This window comes from Salmo salar, chromosome 09, assembly GCF_965601325.2.
Source record: "Salmo salar chromosome 09, fSalSal1, whole genome shotgun sequence".
NCBI classification, from domain to species: Eukaryota; Metazoa; Chordata; class Actinopteri; order Salmoniformes; family Salmonidae; genus Salmo; species Salmo salar.
Window position 1 is genome coordinate 153,944,307 of NC_138299.1, and position 19,087 is coordinate 153,963,393.

A 19,087-nucleotide genomic window follows, 5' to 3' on the forward strand; every position below is an offset into this window, starting at 1 on the left:
TGGCACAATATAATTCAACTAAAGTACTTATTTGAGCTTCATGTTTTCATGTTTTAAAAATACACCAATAATAATGTTTGTTTTGATTGGACACAGGCTCGGCCCATTGGGTTTCCTGTCTCTTCCTGAGAGCGAGGGTGTCCGTGGTAACGCTGGAATGCTGGACCAGCGCTTGGCTCTGTACTGGGTAGCCAATAACATCGCTGCCTTCGGCGGCGACCCTTCAAAGGTTACTCAGATTTTTTTCTATTACTCTTTATTTTGTTATTATTCTTTGTTTTACCATGTTTAGTTATTCTCTGTTTTTATGTTGTTGTCAGGTGACGTTGTTTGGGGAGAGTGCGGGCTCTGCGTCTGTGGGTCTCCATCTCCTCTCCCCTGGCAGCCATGGTCTGTTCAACAGGGCAATACTACAGAGTGGTTCCCCTAACACTCCATGGGCTGTCATAACTCAACAGCAGGCCTGGAACAGGTCCCTGTCCCTAGGTAGGCTGCTGGGTTGTCCCCTGGCACCTCTGGCTGTCCTGGAGCAGTGTCTACAGAGAGCCCATCCAGAGGATATCATCAAGCAGCAGTACAGCGTCCTCTCTCTCCCCACACTCCTAGCATTACCATTCCCCCCCTCTGTCGACCACAACTTCCTACCAGACATGCCAGAGGTGTGTATGAATTTATGGTTGCTTGTTTTGGGCCCAAAGGCACTGAACAAACAAGCAGTTGAATCCCGTATATATTTACAATGCATAATGTCATAATTTCTAATCTTCTTTATCTGGTCCTATAGGTTCTGCTCCGGACGGGACACTTCCTGAAGACAGAGGTGCTGATTGGTTTGAACCAAGATGAGGGGACCTACTTCCTGGTTTACGGGGCGCCAGGATATGACATCACTAGCCAGAGCCTGATCAGCAGGGAGAACTTCCTTAAAGGGGTGGACCTAGTGTTGCCGGGATTCAGTGATGTCACGAGGGAGACCGCCATCTTCCAGTACACTGATTGGTCGGATGAGAATAGTGGGATGAAGAATCGTGATTTGCTTGGGCGAATGTTGGGAGACCGTGATTTTAACTGCCCTGTGCTGGAGTTTGCCCAGAGGTAAGGACAACATATTAAAGAGTTTCACAAAGCTCTAATGCAGGGCTGTCCAATCCTTCAGTTCATCAACAAGGTAAATACTGGAATCAAGTGCATTAGATTAGGGTTCGCGTGAAAATGTACAGGATGGTAACTCTCTATGAACATGGTTGGAGAGCCCAGCTCTAATGTTTGCACAAATACTGCATGTACAGCAATGTGTTAATTACATGCGATGTTGAGTTATGTAGTTAGTATCTGGCCCCTTCTGCTCAGTTTGTAATGAACTCACCAATCATTACCATACCTGCCCCCAGGTACACAGAACATGGAGGTAAAGCCCGACTCTTCCTGTTTGATCACCACTCCTCCACCAATCCCTGGCCAGCATGGATGGGCGTGATGCACGGCTATGAGATTGAGTTTGTCTTTGGAATGCCACTGAACAGAACCCTGGGATACCTGGAGGAGGAAGTGGTCATGAGCAGGAGGATGATGAAGTACTGGGCCAACATGGCTAGGACCGGGTGAGATTTATTTTACCTTTATTTAACTAGGCAAGTCTGTTAGTGATAGTGATCACCTGTAAGTGATCCCTTACCGCGCCAATCCCGTTACCGGGATCAATTTGACAACATCCAGTGAAATTGCAGAGCACCAAATTCAAACTACAGAAATATCAATATTCAAGATCCACGAAGATATAACTGTAATACATCAAAATAAAGCTTAACTTCTTGTTAACCTGTTATGGCTAGAGGGCAGTATTTTCACGGCTGGATAAAAAACGTACCCGATTTAATCTGGTTACTACTCCTGCCCAGTAACTAGAATATGCATATAATTATTGGCTTTGGATAGAAAACACTCCAAAGTTTCTAAAACAGTTTGAATGGTGTCTGTGAGTATAACAGAACTCAAATGGCAGGTCAAAACCTGAGAGATTCCTTTACAGGAAGTGGCCTGTCTGACCATTTCTTGAACTTCTTTGCCATCTCTATCTTTTACAAAGGATCTCTGCTTTAACGTGACACTTCCTACATCTTCCATGGGCGCTCAGAGCCCGGGAAAAACCTGAATGTCGTCATCCCAGCCCCAGGCTGAAACACATTATCGCCTTTCTCAAGTGGCCGATCAAGGGACTGTGGGCTTAGGCGCGTGCCCTGGCTGCCCCCGTCTTTGTGATTTTTCCTCTGTTTGCCGAAAAGGAGATTCCCGGTCGGAATATTATCGCTTTTTTACGAGAAAAATGGCATAAAAATTGATTTTAAATAGCGGTTGACATGCTTCGAAGTACGGTAATGAAATATTTAGAAATCTTTTACATTTACATTTACGTCATTTAGCAGACGCTCTTATCCAGAGCGTCTTACAGTAGTGAATGCATACATTTCATACAATTTCATACATTTCATACATTTTTTATCTGTGCTGGCCCCCCGTGGGAATCGAACCCACAACCCTGGTGTTGCAAACACCATGCTCTACCAACTGAGCTACAGGGAAGGCTTTTGTCACGAAATGCGTCGTGCGCGTGACCCTTATTTACCATTCGGATAGTGTCTAGAACGCACAAACAAAACGCCGCTGTTGGAACATAACGATGGATTATTTTGGACCAAACCAACATTTGTTATTGAAGTAGAAGTCCTCGGAGTACAATCTGACGATGAACACCAAAGGTAATCATACTTTTGTAATAGTAAATCTGATTTTGGTGAATGCTAAACTTGCTGGGTGTTTAAATAGCTAGCCCTGTGATGCCGGGCTATCTACTGAGAATATTGCAAAATGTGCTTTCACCGAAAAGCTATTTTAAAATCGGACATATCGAGTGCATAGAGGAGTTCTGTATCTATAATTCTTAAAATAATTGTTATGCTTTTTGTGAACGTTTATCGTGAGTAATTTAGTAAATTGTTAGTAAATTCGCCGGAAGTTTGCGGGGGTTATGCTAGTTCTGAACGTCACATGCTAATGTAAAAAGCTGGATTTTGATATAAATATGAACTTGATTGAACAAAACATGCATGTATTGTATAACATAATGTCCTAGGTGTGTCATCTGATGAAGATCATCAAAGGTTAGTGCTGCATTTAGCTGTCTTCTGGGTTTTTGTGACATTATATGCTAGCTTGAAAAATGGGTGTCTGATTATTTCTGGCTGGGTACTCTGCTGACATAATCTAATGTTTTGCTTTCGTTGTAAAGCCTTTTTGAAATCGGACAGTGTGGTTAGATTAACGAGAGTCTTGTCTTTAAATAGCTGTAAAATATTCATATGTTTGAGAAATTGAAGTAATAGCATTTCTAAGGTATTTGAAAATCGCGCCACAGGATTCAACTGGCTGTTACGTAGGTGGGACGAATGCGTCCCGCCGGTCCTAGAGAGGTTAAGAAGTGTATCTTTAAAATGGTGCAAAATACAACTTTGATTTATGACATTTTGTTGTTTTGAATTTGGCGCTCTGATTTTTCACTGGCTGTTGAATAGTGTGAACCGTGGCTGGGGCGGTAGCGTCCCACCTGCCCAAGAGAGGTTAATCCAGCCGCAGTGTCAGATTTCAAAAAGGCTTTATGGCGAAAGCAGACCATGCGATTATCTGAGGATAGCGCCCCACATGCAAACACATGGAAATAATTTTCAACCGACACAAAAGTCAGAAATAATGATACCTTTGAAGATCTTTTTCTGTTGGCACTCCAAAATGTCCCAGAAACATCACAAATGGTCCTTTTGTTCGATAATGTCCTTCTTTATATCACAAAAATGTAAATTTCTTCGGCGTGTTTGATTCAGAAATACACCGGTTCCAACTCGCCCAACATGACTACAAAGTATCTAATAAGTTACCTGTAAACTTGGTCCAAACATTTCAAACAACTTTCCTAATCCAACCTAAGGTATCCGAAAACAAAAATAATCGATACAATTTAAGACAGGATAAACTGTTTCCAATACCGGATAAAAACAACATGAAGCACTTTCCAGTTCACACACACCAAACAGTAGAATCCATCTGGAGTGACACTTACAAAGAACAGCCCTACTTCTTCATTTCTCAAAAGAAAAACATAGATTTTACATATGAGATATTTGAAAGTAGCCACCCTTTGTCTTGATGACAGCTTTGCACACTGTTGGCATTCTCTCAACCAGCCTTATGATGCGGTCCATGAGTTGCTGAAAGGTCGCTGGGGCCCCATGGAGCCCAAAAGGAAGAACACGGTAATGCTGTAGCCTCCCCAGGGTGGAGAAGGCATTCTTCTCCCAGGAGGCTGCTGCTAGCAGCACCTGCCAGTACCCCTTCGTCAGGTCCAAGATGCTGACGTATCTCGCCATCCCCAAGCGGTCGATCAGTTTGTCCACCTGGGGCATGGGGTAGGTGTCAAATTTACTGACCTCGTCCAGTCCCTGAAAGTCATTGCAGAAGTGGACGGTTCTGTCCGGTTTCAGTATCGGCACTATAGGTCTTGACCACTCACTATGGGACTCCTCCAGTACCCCATCTCTAGCATTGTCGCCACTTCCCACTGTACCACAGCCATCTGGGCTTCTGGCATCTGGTATGGCCGTATACACATTTTTTTCTCCTGGACGTGTGTGGATATGGTGTTCCACGAGATCAGTGCATCCTGTCACCTCGGTGAACACGGTAGTATTCTGCTGGACCAACTCTCTGAGCTCTTGTCGTTGGGTCGGGCTTAGGTCTTCCCCCATGGCAACTTTGACAGAGGATGGGCTCTGCTGTGGCCAGGTCCATGTTACACACAGTGCCTCTTCTGCGTGACACATCTTCAGTAAGTTCACATGGTAAAGCTGGAGGGGTTTGCCGTCATCCTCTCCCTCATCTCCTCCACCTGTTCCACTATGCTGCGAAAGTGTTCGTTTGCTCCTCCCAGACCTTCTTGGCTATGTCCAGCAGTCCGCGGGGCCAATCAGTAGCTCAAAGATGGAGAACCCAGTGGACGCTTGGTGTACCTCGTGTACTGCGAACATGGTCCCAGTTCCTCCCATCTCTCTCGAAGACCTTCTTTAGCATCTATTTTAGGGTCTTATTGAAGCGTTCGACTAGGCCGTCCATTTGTGGATGGAACACACTGGTCCTCACCTGTTTGATTCATAATATATTGCAGACATCTTTCATCACAAGAGACATGAATGTGGTGCCCTAGTCCGTCAGGATTTCCCGCGGAATACCCACCCGGCTGAATAAATGAAACAGCTCCCGTGCGATACCTTTCGCAGCTGCCGTGCGTAACGGTATTACCTCAGGATACCGGGTGGCGTAACCCAAGATTACCTGGATGTATTGGTGTTCCTTCGCGGTCTTCACCAATGGACCCACCAGATGCATCACCACCCGCTCAAACGGCACCCCTATAATGTGCAAGGGAAGCAACAGGTTTCTAAAATGTGCCCTCGGAGCTGTGATCTGGCACTCCAGGCAGGTACGGCAGTAGTCCTCCACGGCACGCTTGACTCCAGGGCCAGTGGAACCAATTCCCGATCGCTCCCTGGTTTTCTCCATCCCCAGGTGTGCCCCAAGCAGGTGGGTGTGGGCAAGGTGCAAGACAGTCCTAACATAGTGGCTGGGTATGAGAAACAAGTATTTTGTCTCCCCATTGTGCTTTACTACCTGACACAATAAATTATGCTTGATGGCGAAGTGGGGGTAGCGCCACTCACTTACCCCAGGAAACAGTATGCCATCCACCGCAATCACCTGCCCCCTCGTGTTCTGGAGATTGGGGTCTTCTAACTGGGCGGTCCGGAACTGACCCATAAAGATTCCCTTGTCGGGAGGTCTGTCTGGTGCCTCCACCTCCATAAAGGGGAGCCTGAGGTCTTCCTCGAAAGATGGCTCGCTTCCCAGAGTGGTGTTGTCTCCCTCCTCCAGGTCCGAATCAGGCACAGTGGACAACTCTCGGGGCGTCCTTTTTCCTCTCCTTCCTACCTCGCATGCGTGCCTCCCCAGGTCTATCCTCCACAGCAACCTGGAAGAGAGGTCAATCTCTACCATGGAGAACGGACACAGGCAGGTAAGGAACAGCCCCCACAAGCATCTGGCACTCCCCCCTTGGGTTGGTTATCCACACTGGCAAGGTTGGGTACCTCTTCGTGTCCCTTTGTACACAGGACACTGTCACCTCCTCGTCCCCCAAGTTCGTCTTTCCCCTCTGTGTGAGCCACTACGGGTGGGCCAGGGTCACCATGCTGCCGGACTCCAGCAGAGCGCTGGTGTCGACGCCATCGATTTGTACAGGAACCATCAGAGGAGCCATCTCATTGTGTGCCTTACAGAAGGTGACATAGCTCGCCATCCGGGTTATCCCAAATCACGTAGGTTTGGCTCGGTCCTTCTTCTCAGCTTCTGTTCTGTTGGTCTCTCTCTTCTCCCTCGTGGTGTACTACAGTGCTCCGTTTATGTGGCCTCCACAGCTGAAACATCACGTTTACATAAGTATTTAGACCCTTTACTCAGTACTTTGTTTAACCTCTCTACGTAACAGCCAGTGGAATCCCGTGGCGCGTTATTCAAATACCTTAGAAATGCTATTACTTCAATTTCTCAAACAAATGACTATTTTACACCATTTTAAAGACAAGACTCTCGTTAATCTAACCACACTGTCCGATTTCAAAAAGGCTTTACAACGAAAGCAAAACATTAGATTATGTCAGCAGAGTACCCAGCCAGAAATAATCAGACACCCATTTTTCAAGCTAGCATATAATGTCACATAAACCCAAACCACAGCTAAATGCAGCACTAACCTTTGATGAGCTTCATCAGATGACAATCTTAGGACATCATGTTATACAATACATGCATGTTTTGTTCAATCAAGTTCATATTTATATCAAAAAACAGCTTTTTACATTACCATGTGACATTCAGAACTAGCATACCCCCGCAAACTTCCAGTGAATTTACTAAATTACTCACGATAAACGTTCACAAAAAACATAACAATTATTTTAAGAATTATAGATACAGAACTCCTCTATGCACTCGCTAAGTCCGATTTTAAAATAGCTTTTCGGGGGAAAGCACATTTTGCAATATTCTAAGTAGATAGCCCGGCATCACAGGGCAAGCTATTTAGACACCTACCAAGTTTAGCCCTCACCAAAGTCAGATTTACTATAAGAAAAATGTTATTACCTTTGCTGTTCTTCGTCAGAATGCACTCCCAGGACTTCTACTTCAATAACAAATGTTGGTTTGGTTCAAAATAATCCATAGTTATATCCAAATAGCGGCGTTTTGTTCGTGCGTTCAAGACACTATCCGAAAGGGTAAAGAAGGGTGACGCGCCCGACGCGTTTCGTGACAAAAATATTCTAAATATTCAATTTCCGTACTTCGAAGCATGTCAACCGCTGTTTAAAATCAATTTTTATGCAATTTTTCTCATAAAAAAAGTGATAATTTTCCAACCGGGAATCTGTGTTTTAGTACAAAGAGAGAGAAAATAAAAACATGGGGTCGCCTCGTGCACGCGCCTCAGTCTCATTGTCCTCTGATAGACCACTTACCAAAGGCGCTAATGTTTTTCAGCCAGGGGCTGCCTCGACATCATTCAGCTTTTTCCCAGGTTCTGAGAGCCTATGGGAGCCGTAGGAAGTGTCACGTTACAGCAAAGATCCTAAGTTTTCAATAAAAAGAGTCAAGAAGCCCAAGGAATGGTCAGAGAGGGCACTTCCTGTACAGAATCTTCTCAGGTTTTTGCCTGCCATATGAGTTCTGTTATACTCACAGACACCATTCAAACAGTTTTAGAAACTTTAGGGTGTTTTCTATCCAAAGCCAATAATTACATGCATATTCTAGTTTCTGGGCAGTAGTAATAACCAGATTAAATCGGGTACGTTTTTTATCCGGCCGTGTAAATACTGCCCCCTAGCCCTAACAGGTTAACTTCTATGGGCTAGCATCCCACCTGCGGGGCACAGCCAGTGAAATAAAAGGGCGGCAAATTCAAAAACAATAAAATGTCATATTTCAACTTTGTCAAACATAAAACTATTTTACACCATTTCAAAAATACACTTCTCCTTGATGTAACCACGTTGTCCGATTTCAAAAAAGCTTTACAGCGAAAGCAAAACATTAGATTATGTTAGGAGAGTACATAGACAAAAATAATCACACAGCCATTTTCCAAGCAAGGACATGTATCAATTAAACCCAAAACACAGCTAAATGAAGCACTAACCTTTGACGATCTTCATCAGATGACACTCCTAGGACATTATGTTACACAATACATGTATGTTTTGTTTGATAAAGTTCATATTTATATTCAAAAACAGCATTTTACATTGGCGCATGATGTTCAGAAAATGTATTCCCACCAAACGACCGGTGAATGTGCACATCAATTTGCAAAAATACTCATCATAAACGTTGACAAAATATATAACAATTATTAAAAAAATTATAGATAGACTACCCCTGGATGCAACCGCTGTGTCAGATAGCTCGCCATCACGGCGAGCTATTCAGACACCCGCCAAGTTCGGGGCAACCTAAACTCAGAATTAGTATTAGAAATACTCTCATACCTTTGCTGATCTTCGTCAGAATGCACTCCCAGGACTGCTACTTCCACAAGAAATGTTGTTTTTGTTCGAAATAATCCATATTTATATCCAAATACCTCCGTTTTGTTCGTGCGTACAGATCACTTATCCAAAGGCATAACGCGCGAGCGTGGAACGAGAGACGAAAAGTCAAAATGTTCCATTACCGTACTTAGAAGCATGTCAAACGCTGTTTAAAATCAATCTTTATCGTCTTTTTAACGTAGAATTGCGATAATATTCCAACCGGACAATAGCATATTCATTCAAGAAGAAAAAGAAGGAACGGCGTGCTCGTGTGACCGTGGATATCCAATCCCTTTGTTGCCAGGAAGACCACTCAGTAACTGAGCTGCTATTATCTGCCCAGTGACAGTAAAATGCTCAAACCACTTTCTGAAAGGCTTTAGACAGCCAATGGAAGTCTTAGGAAGTGCAATATCACCCCACAGACACTGCAGCTTCGATAGGGAATCAAAAGAAGAACTACAATTCTCAGACTTTCCACTTCCTGCTTGAATTTCTCTCAGGTTTTTGCCTGCCATATGAGTTCTGTTATACTAACAGACACCATTCCAACAGTTTTAGAAACTTCAGACTGTTTTCTATCCAAATCTACTAATAATATGCATATTCTAGTTTCTGGGCCAGAGTAGTAACCTGTATAAATTGGGTACGTTTTTCACCCGGCCGTGAAAATACTGCCCCCTAGCCCAGACAGGTTAAACACCTTTGGCAGTGATTACAGCCTCAAATCTTCTTGGGTATTACGCTACAAGCGTGACACACTTGTATTTGGGGAGTGTCTCCCATTCTCTGCAGTTCCTCTCAAGCTCAGTCAGGTTGGATGGCGGATTGTCACTGCACAGCTATTTTCAGGTCTCTCCAGAGATGTTTGATTGGGTTCAAGTCCGGGCTCTGGCTGGACCACTCAACGACATTCAGAGACTTGTCCCGAAGGCATTTCTGTGTTGTCTTGGCTGTCTGCTTAGGGTTGTTGTTCTGTTGGAAGCTGAAAATTTGCCCCAGCTTCAGGTCCTGAGCGCTCTGGAGCAGGTTTTCATCAAGGATCTCTCTGTACTTTGCTCTGTTCATTGTTTCCTCGTACCTGACCAGTCCCCTTGTCCCTGCCGCTGAAAAACATTCCCACAGCATGATGCTGCCACCACCATGCTTCACTGTAGGGATGGTGCCAGGATTCATCCTAACGTGACACTTGGCATTCCCGCCAAAGAGTTCAATCTTGGTTTCATCAGACCAGATAATCTTGTTTCTCATGGTCTGAGAGTAGATGCCTTTTGGTAAACTCCAAGCGGACTGTCATGTGCCTTCTACTGAGGAGTGGCTTCCATCTGGCCACTCTAAAAATAAAGGCCTGATTGGTGGAGTGCTGCTGAGATAGTGGTCATTCTGGAAGGTTCTCCCATCACCACTCTAGTGCTCTGTTAGAGTTTTCATCGGGTTCTTGGTCACCTCCCTGACCAATGCCCTTCTCCCCCGATTGCTCAGTTTGGCCGGGCAGCCAGCTCTAGGAAGAGTCTTGGTGATTCCAAACTTCTTCCTTTTAAGAATGATGGTGGCCACTGTGTTCTTGGGGATCTTCAATGCTGCAGAATTATTTTGGTACCCTTCTCCAGATCTGTGCCTCGACACAATCCTGTCTCTGAGCTCTACTGACATTTCCTTTGACCTCATGGCTTGGTTTTTGCTCTGACATGCACTGACAACTGTGGGACCTTATATAGATGGGATTAGACAGGATTAACCTGAGCTCAACTTCGAGTCTCAAAGCAAAGGGTCTGAATACTTATGTAAATAAGGTTTTTCTGTTTTTCTTTTTTTATACATTTGCAAACATTTCTAAAAATCTGTTTTTCTTTGTCATTGATGAGGATTTTATTTTATTTTTAAGGCTGTAGCGTAACAAAATGTGGAAAAAGTAAAGGCGTCTGAATACTTTCTGAATGCACTGTACCTACATAGTAACATACATACATTATAATAGAAAAACAATACGAGGTTTAAGTCAGTGTAAAATTACTCTCATGGTTTACTTACATAATTGGTTGGTTGTTGTGTTTTCCCTGGCAGGAACCCAAGCATAGAGGAAGGGGATTGGCCACTTTTCACCGTGGACCAACAGGAATACATCACCCTAAACTCATCACCTCCACACACACAAAAGAGGCTCGCAGCTCATCAATGCCAGTTCTGGAACAACTTCCTCCCCAAACTGCAGGACATCACTGGTGAGAACAAAAGCAGGCACAAACATGCGCAAGTGTGACGGCCGTGTCAGGCAGCACCTCAAAAATATCCTTTCTTCTATTGCACATTAACCTTGCACATAGCGGTCCAATGATTGAGTGATGCTGCATCAGCTCCCTCCAGGGGCCTCTGGTGCCTAAACTAGCCTGTGGAGGTGCACCATGGCTGGGTTGGCCCAGGCTCCAGCTCCCCCTCCTCTCCAAAAATGCTGGAGGCCTGAGTGCGATTCGGTTCAGTCTCCATTTCACAGAGCTCCAACTGTGGAGGGTGAATAACACTCTCTCTCCACTGCACTTCATTTATTAGACACACACATCGGGCTCATTATACAAACAGAATCCGTGGCCTCCCCGGTTTGAAACTCATAATGTGGGTGTATGAGGTGCAACCCATGGGGGAATTTTCAGGTCAAGATAATTTTGTTATTAAACTACTTGATCAAGAAAGCTCATCGGAATTGTTTTATTTAGGAAGCCTTTTAGATTCACTTGCATTATTTCATTGTTTAGGCTTTTTGAAAGACTACAGTATTGTGTAGATATGAGGTTGTTTTCTAAATGGAAGGCATTTGCAGTGAGGCAGAGTTTTCTAAATGTGTGTTTGTTTGGTGAGTTCAATGCAAAATACCATTTACTTTTAGTTGGTTAGGTTTTCTTTCATCTTGAGAGATAAAAGCTGATAGCTTAACAGTGTTTTGGAGTTGTGTGTTTTGAAGTTGTGTGTTTTGGAGTTGTATGTTTTTGTGTGTGTGTGTGTGTGTTTTGTGGTTTGTCTCTGCACAGCACAAAGCTGACAAACACACAAACACACATTGAGAAACAAAGATATGTATAGATCCCTTTTACAAGGTTGAGGACCCCTGTCTAGTGTGTGTGTGTGTTTGTGTGTGTATTTGATTGGAGCAGGACATTGGAGACGCCGGCCTTTGTGATTTGGGAAAGCGTGATTGATTTTGACGCTGAGATGGAGTCTAATTCCTGTGCACAGATTCCACTGTTTGTTTTACTTCGTTGCACAGAATGGCACAAAAAAAAACTTTTCTCTGTTTTAATTTGTTACACACACACACACACACACACACACACACACACACACACACACACACACACACACACACACACACACACACACACACACACACACACACCTCCTGATGTTCAGAGGAGGTTGAGGCCAGCACAATGTTGTTGCCATTGTTATTTGCAGTGTTATTTATGGTTGGCTTTGTCTATTAGTTGTGAAAGTTGGCTTTGTCCTAAGTATATTAGTTGTGAAGGTTGGCTTTGTCCTAAGTATATTAGTTGTGAAGGTTGGCTTTGTCCTAAGTATATTAGTTGTGAAAGTTGGCTTTGCCCTAAGTCTATTAGTTGTGAAGGTTGGCTTTGTCCTAAGTATATTAGTTGTGAAAGTTGGCTTTGCACTAAGTCTATTAGTTGTGAAGGTTGGCTTTGTCCTAAGTATATTAGTTGTGAAGGTTGGCTTTGTCCTAAGTATATTAGTTGGGAAGGTTGGCTTTGTCCTAAGTATATTAGTTGTGAAGGTTGGCTTTGTCCTAAGTATATTAGTTGTGAAAGTTGGCTTTGCCCTAAGTCTATTAGTTGTGAAGGTTGGCTTTGTCCTAAGTATATTAGTTGTGAAAGTTGGCTTTGCCCTAAGTATATTAGTTGTGAAGGTTGGCTTTGTCCTAAGTATATTAGTTGTGAAAGTTGGCTTTGCCCTAAGTCTATTAGTTGTGAAGGTTGGCTTTGTCCTAAGTATATTAGTTGGGGGTGGGCATTGCATTCAAAAGATATAGCAAAGCATGAACAAAGTGGAACAGAGTGAATAATGTGAATGACAAAGACCTTGATCGCATATTGGGAAAAGCAAGAAGCAAATATTTTTGTAAAGGTCAAAGGCAAAAACACAATTTTGGCATTAATACGTGTTTTATTGGAATAATGTGTATGGAGTCGATGCCCAATCATTAACGTTCCTCATTAGCTGTCCCTTTACTAACACAAAAAATTCTCCCAACTCCCGCTCTCTCGCTTGCTCTCTCGGTCTCCCTCTCACTCTTTCTCTCTCTAGGTTGCTAGGTGATGAGTGTTCTTTAGGTCTGGTAACGTGACAAGGTGAGTGTTCTTTAACAAGATTCTAGTTGTTCTTCAATTAGAACAACTAGAATCACAGGGATCAGACTGTTTTCATGGCAGTACAATCACAGGGATCAGACTGTTTTCATGGCAGTACAATCACAGGGATCAGACTGTTTTCATGGCAGTACAGTCACAAGGATCAGACTGTTTTCATGGCAGTACAATCACAGGGATCAGACTGTTTCCATGGCAGTACAATCACAGGGATCAGACTGTTTTCATGGCAGTACAATCACAGGGATCAGACTGTTTTCATGGCAGTACAGTCACAAGGATCAGACTGTTTTCATGGCAGTACAATCACAGGGATCAGACTGTTTTCATGGCAGTACAATCACAGGGATCAGACTGTTTTCATGGCAGTACAATCACAGGGATCAGACTGTTTCCATGGCAGTACAATCACAGGGATCAGACTGTTTTCATGGCAGTACAATCACAAGGATCAGTCTGTTTTCATGGCAGTACAGTCACAAGGATCAGTCTGTTTCCATGGCAGTACAGTCACAAGGATCAGTCTGTTTTCATGGCAGTACAGTCACAAGGATCAGTCTGTTTCCATGGCAGTACAGTCACAGGGATCAGTCTGTTTCCATGGCAGTTGTAACGGTTTTGACTTGAGGTTATTGTTTCTAGGGGTGCCAGGTAGGTTGTGCCTACCAGAGTTAATTAATATTGATTTCTCCTTTTGGTTTGTGAGGGAATTAGTCCCGTCTGGTCCGTCAAGTCTACACCAATACAAAGGACTCATGGAAAAGTCAGGATGTACATACACTTTTCATAAACCCTTGAAACATTGGAAATAACTTCAAAACAAATGTATTATTTTACGTGGGTTGTATTAGCAACATAAATGATCACAAACACATAATAACAAAGAATGAGCTCTGGTTCCTCCAGAAATGTCCTGTACCTCGGGCCGAAAAGAGTCCAGCCCGGTAAAGGACTTCAGGGAACTCAAGTGACCTTAGTCACGCAATGTTTGTCCATTGGTAAAAGTGTAGCGTAAACCGTCTCAATCATACAATCAAAATATCAACTCTTTTACCACACAACCATAAAGAGTATCAAATCTCAATACGTCTTCAACGAAAAATGACCACATAAATCATCACGGTATACATCACACTAAAACAAATGCAAAAAAAGTTGTTGTCAGACAATCGAATCCGCCAACAGAGGAGAAAGGCCATGAAGAACCAGCAGAGACCAACTGAGATGTGAAGTCCAAAGGAAGCAATGAGTGGATCCGATCCTGGTTAAACGTGAGGCAAGGCTACAAAGCACACTTTTAAATACAACACAACAAACGGAGTAAAGACGCTTCGGAACTGAGGGTTGAACACATCCTCATTCGTGTCTCCACCACAACCCCACTTTTGCGCAGCTGATGCTGGCTATTTAATTGGGAATTAAAGGGGAAGCGCCCTATTGGAAGGAGAAGCACTGAGACGGTTCAGACAAATTCAGGGCCGTCACACAGTACAGTCACAAGGATCAGTCTGTTTCCATGTGTTAGGTTCTGAACAAAGAGAGTAAAACTCACGGACAACTATAAAAAGCTCAAACCAAGTTTATTTACCCTCTGGGTCATACAGCTGCAAAGATATAGACATGTTTACACAAGCACATATATGTATACCCTCCTACCAAGTGGAGTCAACCAGACTGTTGCCCTATGCCCCCATCCATATGAGCAATGAGATATAACAATAACACGTTTTGACAGAATTTTTACTTTCTGTACTTTCCGTACTGTCTCACTCAGTAACTTTCCATACAACTAGTTCTTATCCACCCTCCATTGACCCCAACATCTACAGTTGAAGTCGGAAGTTTACATACACTTAGGTTGGAGTCATTAAAACTCATTTTTCAACCACTCCACAAATTTCTTGTTAGCAAACTATAGTTTAGGCAAGTCGGTTAGGACATCTACTTTGTGCATGACACAAGTCATTGTTTACAGACAGATATTTCACTTATAATTCACTGTATCACAATTCCAGTGGGTCAGAAGTTTACATACACTAAGTTGACTGTGCCTTTAAACAGCTTGGAAAAGTCCAGAAAATGATGTCATGGCTTTAGAAGCTTCTGATAGGCTAATTGACATCATTTGAGTCAATTGGAGGTGTACCTGTGGATGTATTTCAAGGCCTACCTTCAAACTCAGTGCTTCTTTGGGAATATCAATATAAATCAGCCAAGACCTCAGAAAAGAAATGTTGACCTCCACAAGTCTGGTTCATCCTTGGGAGCAATTTCCAAACGCCTGAAGGTAGCACGTTCATCTGTACAAACAATAGTACACAAGTATAAACACCATGAGACCACGCAGCCGTCATACCGCTCAGGAAGGAGACGCGTTCTGTCTCCTAGAGATGAACATACTTTTGTGCGAAAAGTACAAATCAATCCCAGAACAACAGCAAAGGACCTTGTGAAGATGCTGGAGGAAACAGGTACAAAAGTATCTATATCCACAGTGAACCGAGACCTATGTCGACGTAACCTGAAAGGCCGCTCAGCAAGGAAGAAACCACAGCTCCAAAACCGCCATAATAAAGCCAGACTACGGTTTGCAACTGCACGTGGGGACAAAGAACGTACTTTTTGGAGATTTGTCCTCTGGTCTGATGAACAAAAATAGAACTGTTTGGCCATAATGACCATTGTTATGTTTGGAGGAAAAAGTGGGAGGCTTGCAAGCCGAAGAACACCATCCCAACCGTGAATCACGGGGGTGGCAGCATCATGTTGTGGGGGTGCTTTGCTGCAGGAGGGACTGGTGCACTTCATAAAATAGATGGCATCATGAGGTAGGAAAATGATGTGGATATATTGAAGCAACATCTCAAGACATCAGTCAGGAAGTTAAAGCTTGGTCGCAAATGGGTCTTCCAAATGGACAATGACCCCAAGCATACTTCCAAAGTTGTTGCAAAATGGCTTAAGGACAACAATTCACATAACCTATTGTGGGAAGCTTGTGGAAGGCTACCTGAAACGTTTCACCCAAGTTAAACAATTAAAAGGCAATGCTACCAAATACTAATTGAGTGTATGTAAACTTCTGACCCACTGGGAATGTGATGAAAGAAATAAAAGCTTAAGTAAATAATTCTCTCTACTATTATTCTGACGTTTCACATTCTTAAAATAAAGCTGTGATCCTAACTGACCTAAGACAAGGAATTTTTACTAGGATTAAATGTCAGGAATTGTGAAAAAACTGGGTTTAATAAATGTATTTGGCTAAGGCGTGTGTAAACTTCCGACTTCAAGTGTAGATTCCTTATATACGTGTAAAGCAATCCATAAGTTCTAGGATGGTAACATGAATAAGTATATTTCAAGCTAGAACCATAACAGTCCCTCCTTTTTTAATTGTAATTCCATACTGTTCAACATTATATACACTGTGAAATTACTTATAAATGAACAGGAAAAACATGATTAATATTCTCTGTTGATGTATATGTTTTATACCGCTGAGACGTAAGGCCTCTGACCTATAATCACACTATGCACACTCTTATTCGCCATCCTTTTACTGATAACTGATATGAATTGTGTCAGGAATTGTGTATTTGGCTAAGGTGTATGTAAACTTCCGACTTCAACTGTACAATGCATCTCTGTGGGAAAGTAGGTGGTGTTATCACCTGAGTCCAGGACCTTTGGTACTCCTCCACACATTTCCTGGTATTCTTATCAGTAGGGAGTATACGTCCTTGCACCTTGCCTCAGTCTACTGTTAATTATCCGGACTCGTACACAAAGAGCTATTTGAGAATTAGCGACCCATTCATACTCAAGTGAATATCATGATGCAAAACATAGAGAGAGAGAGAATATTATGATATAAAACAGTGAAGCTATACGACACTGTTATAGGGCAATAGTTCACAATCTGTGGTAATATCTCTATTATAGAGACAGGCCCCCTATGCACTTTGCCTCCGGCCGTCAATTCATTTTCACATAGATCACTCCATCTAACCCATAATCACTACTGCTAGGCCACTTATATAGTTATAAACATACTAAAACATGTTCAAATGAGTTAGTCATTTTCTAACAGTTCTTCATCTGGAGCTAATTCTACAACATAGAAAATAGTAAAAATAAAGAAAAAACGTTGAATGAGTAGTTGTGTCCAAACTTTTGACTGGTACTGTATATGTTGGTGTGATTTTAAGGAATACAAACACATGTTCAGTATGGGACCAGTTTGTTCTCATGGCAGTAGAACAGACTGGTCCCATGTGATTCTACTGGCATGAGAACAGACTGGTCCCATGTGATTCTACTGGCATGAGAACAGACTGATCCCATGTGATTCTACTGGCATGAGAACAGACTGATCCCATGTGATTCTACTGGCATGAGAACAGACTGGTCCCATGTGATTCTACTGGCATGAGAACAGACTTGTCCCATGTGATTCTACTGGCATGAGAACAGACTGGTCCCATGTGATTCTACTGGCATGAGAACAGACTGATCCCATGTGATTTTACTGGTATGGGAACAGACTGATCCCATGTGATTCTACTGGCATGAGAACAGACTGATTCCATGTGATTCTACTGGCAAATCACAGTAAAACCACATGGGATCAGCTATAGCTAAAGTATAGAGGGATCGTAGGAGTAGGTGTCTGAGAGGGAAGTTTGATTTTGAGGATGAGCTGAATGTCAAGTCTCATTTCTCACTCGGATTCTGAGATTTTCGGTTATGCTAAGTTGAAAAGTGTTTGAATGTTGGAAACACTTAACTTTATAGCCCCTTCTCAGGCAATCTAAATCATGCTCACCTCTCTGTCTCTCTCTCTATCGCCCTTCCCTCTTCTCCCTCTGTCTCTCTGTCAGTGAGCGTAGATGAGTTAGAACAGCAGTGGAGGAATCACTTCCATCGTTGGATGTCCTACATGTTGGAGTGGAAGAATTACTACTCTGACCACAGCCTGAGCAGCCCAGAGGGTCAGAAGCAGCAGGACTGTGACCAGAGGCCCTTGGAGCCCTAGACCTTCGACTGGACCCCTCAACCCATCAAGACTAACTTAAAAATTATACTTTGCTTTTCAATGAGACAATACATTGTGTCGGGAAAGAAAATTTCACAACCATCATTTGTTTCTGATTGTAATGCCAGGTATTTTCACTGATCACTGCTATATCTGTTTGTACTTTGGTATTTCTTCTTGTCCTTTCAATTGAACCTGTGTCTTGCTTTGTGTATCTGACGATGTTATGTTTCTGTGTGTTTGGTGGGGTAAAGTAATGGGTGACATGTTTCTGTGTGTTTGGTGGGGTAAAGTAACATGAGAGATGATTCTGTGTGCAGGAGAGATGTATGGTGGGGTAAGGTAACAGGAGAGATGTTTGATGGAGTAAGGTAATAGGAGAGTAAACACAGTAACAATGCAAAGGTCACATAGTTTTGACTTAAAGATAATCTATAGGAAATAAACTATTCTGATTGGATTATCTTTTATATGACAAATGACACTCCTTTGATGCAAGATTCATTTGTGGTGTGTGTGTGTGTGTGTGTGTGTGTGTGTGTGTGTGTGTGGTGTGTGCGTGTCTACGTATGTGTGAGTGTTTGTGCGTGTGTACCGTATGTTCACTGTTTATTTACTGTGTCTGTGGGTATATTCATGTCGATTTAAACAAATCATTTCTTCATACAGAACTATGCATTCTATTTGGTGGGGATAACGCCGACTGCTCTGAGTGGGACATTAATTGATATATTCATCTCTTTTACTTGTTATGTATATATTTTTCTGTGACAGATGTTCTGAGATCCTTAAAAGCCATAGCCTTTTATTTGGGCCATAACCAGTCTGAATCGTTCCTCAAAAACCTGCACGTATGCGCACACACACACGCACGCACGCACACACACACACGGACTCGGTGTAAGATGGCTGCCGGCTCCCACCTCAGACTGCGTGTAGAGGGTGAAGATAGGAAGACGAGACCGTTGGCATTACCCGTGTCA

General features: G+C 43.0%; 1 protein-coding gene across 2 annotated transcripts in view; it reads left to right on the forward strand.

Annotated features, from left to right (window-relative positions):
- The window catches only part of LOC106613213 (cholinesterase), a 30,293-nt gene extending 11,685 nt beyond the window's left edge, over positions 1-18,608 (forward strand). The window contains exons 4-10 of one of the 2 annotated variants that reach the window (XM_014215253.3): positions 97-229; positions 321-659; positions 785-1,095; positions 1,392-1,601; positions 10,758-10,915; positions 13,005-13,048; positions 17,950-18,608. In XM_014215253.3, coding sequence (XP_014070728.1) covers positions 97-229; positions 321-659; positions 785-1,095; positions 1,392-1,601; positions 10,758-10,915; positions 13,005-13,012 — 1,159 coding nt within the window. In that variant the 3' untranslated portion in view covers positions 13,013-13,048; positions 17,950-18,608. The remainder of the gene's footprint in view (positions 1-96; positions 230-320; positions 660-784; positions 1,096-1,391; positions 1,602-10,757; positions 10,916-13,004; positions 13,049-17,949) is intronic. The other variant, XM_014215250.3, reaches the window with a different exon arrangement.
- The last annotated feature ends 479 nt before the right edge of the window (positions 18,609-19,087 follow it).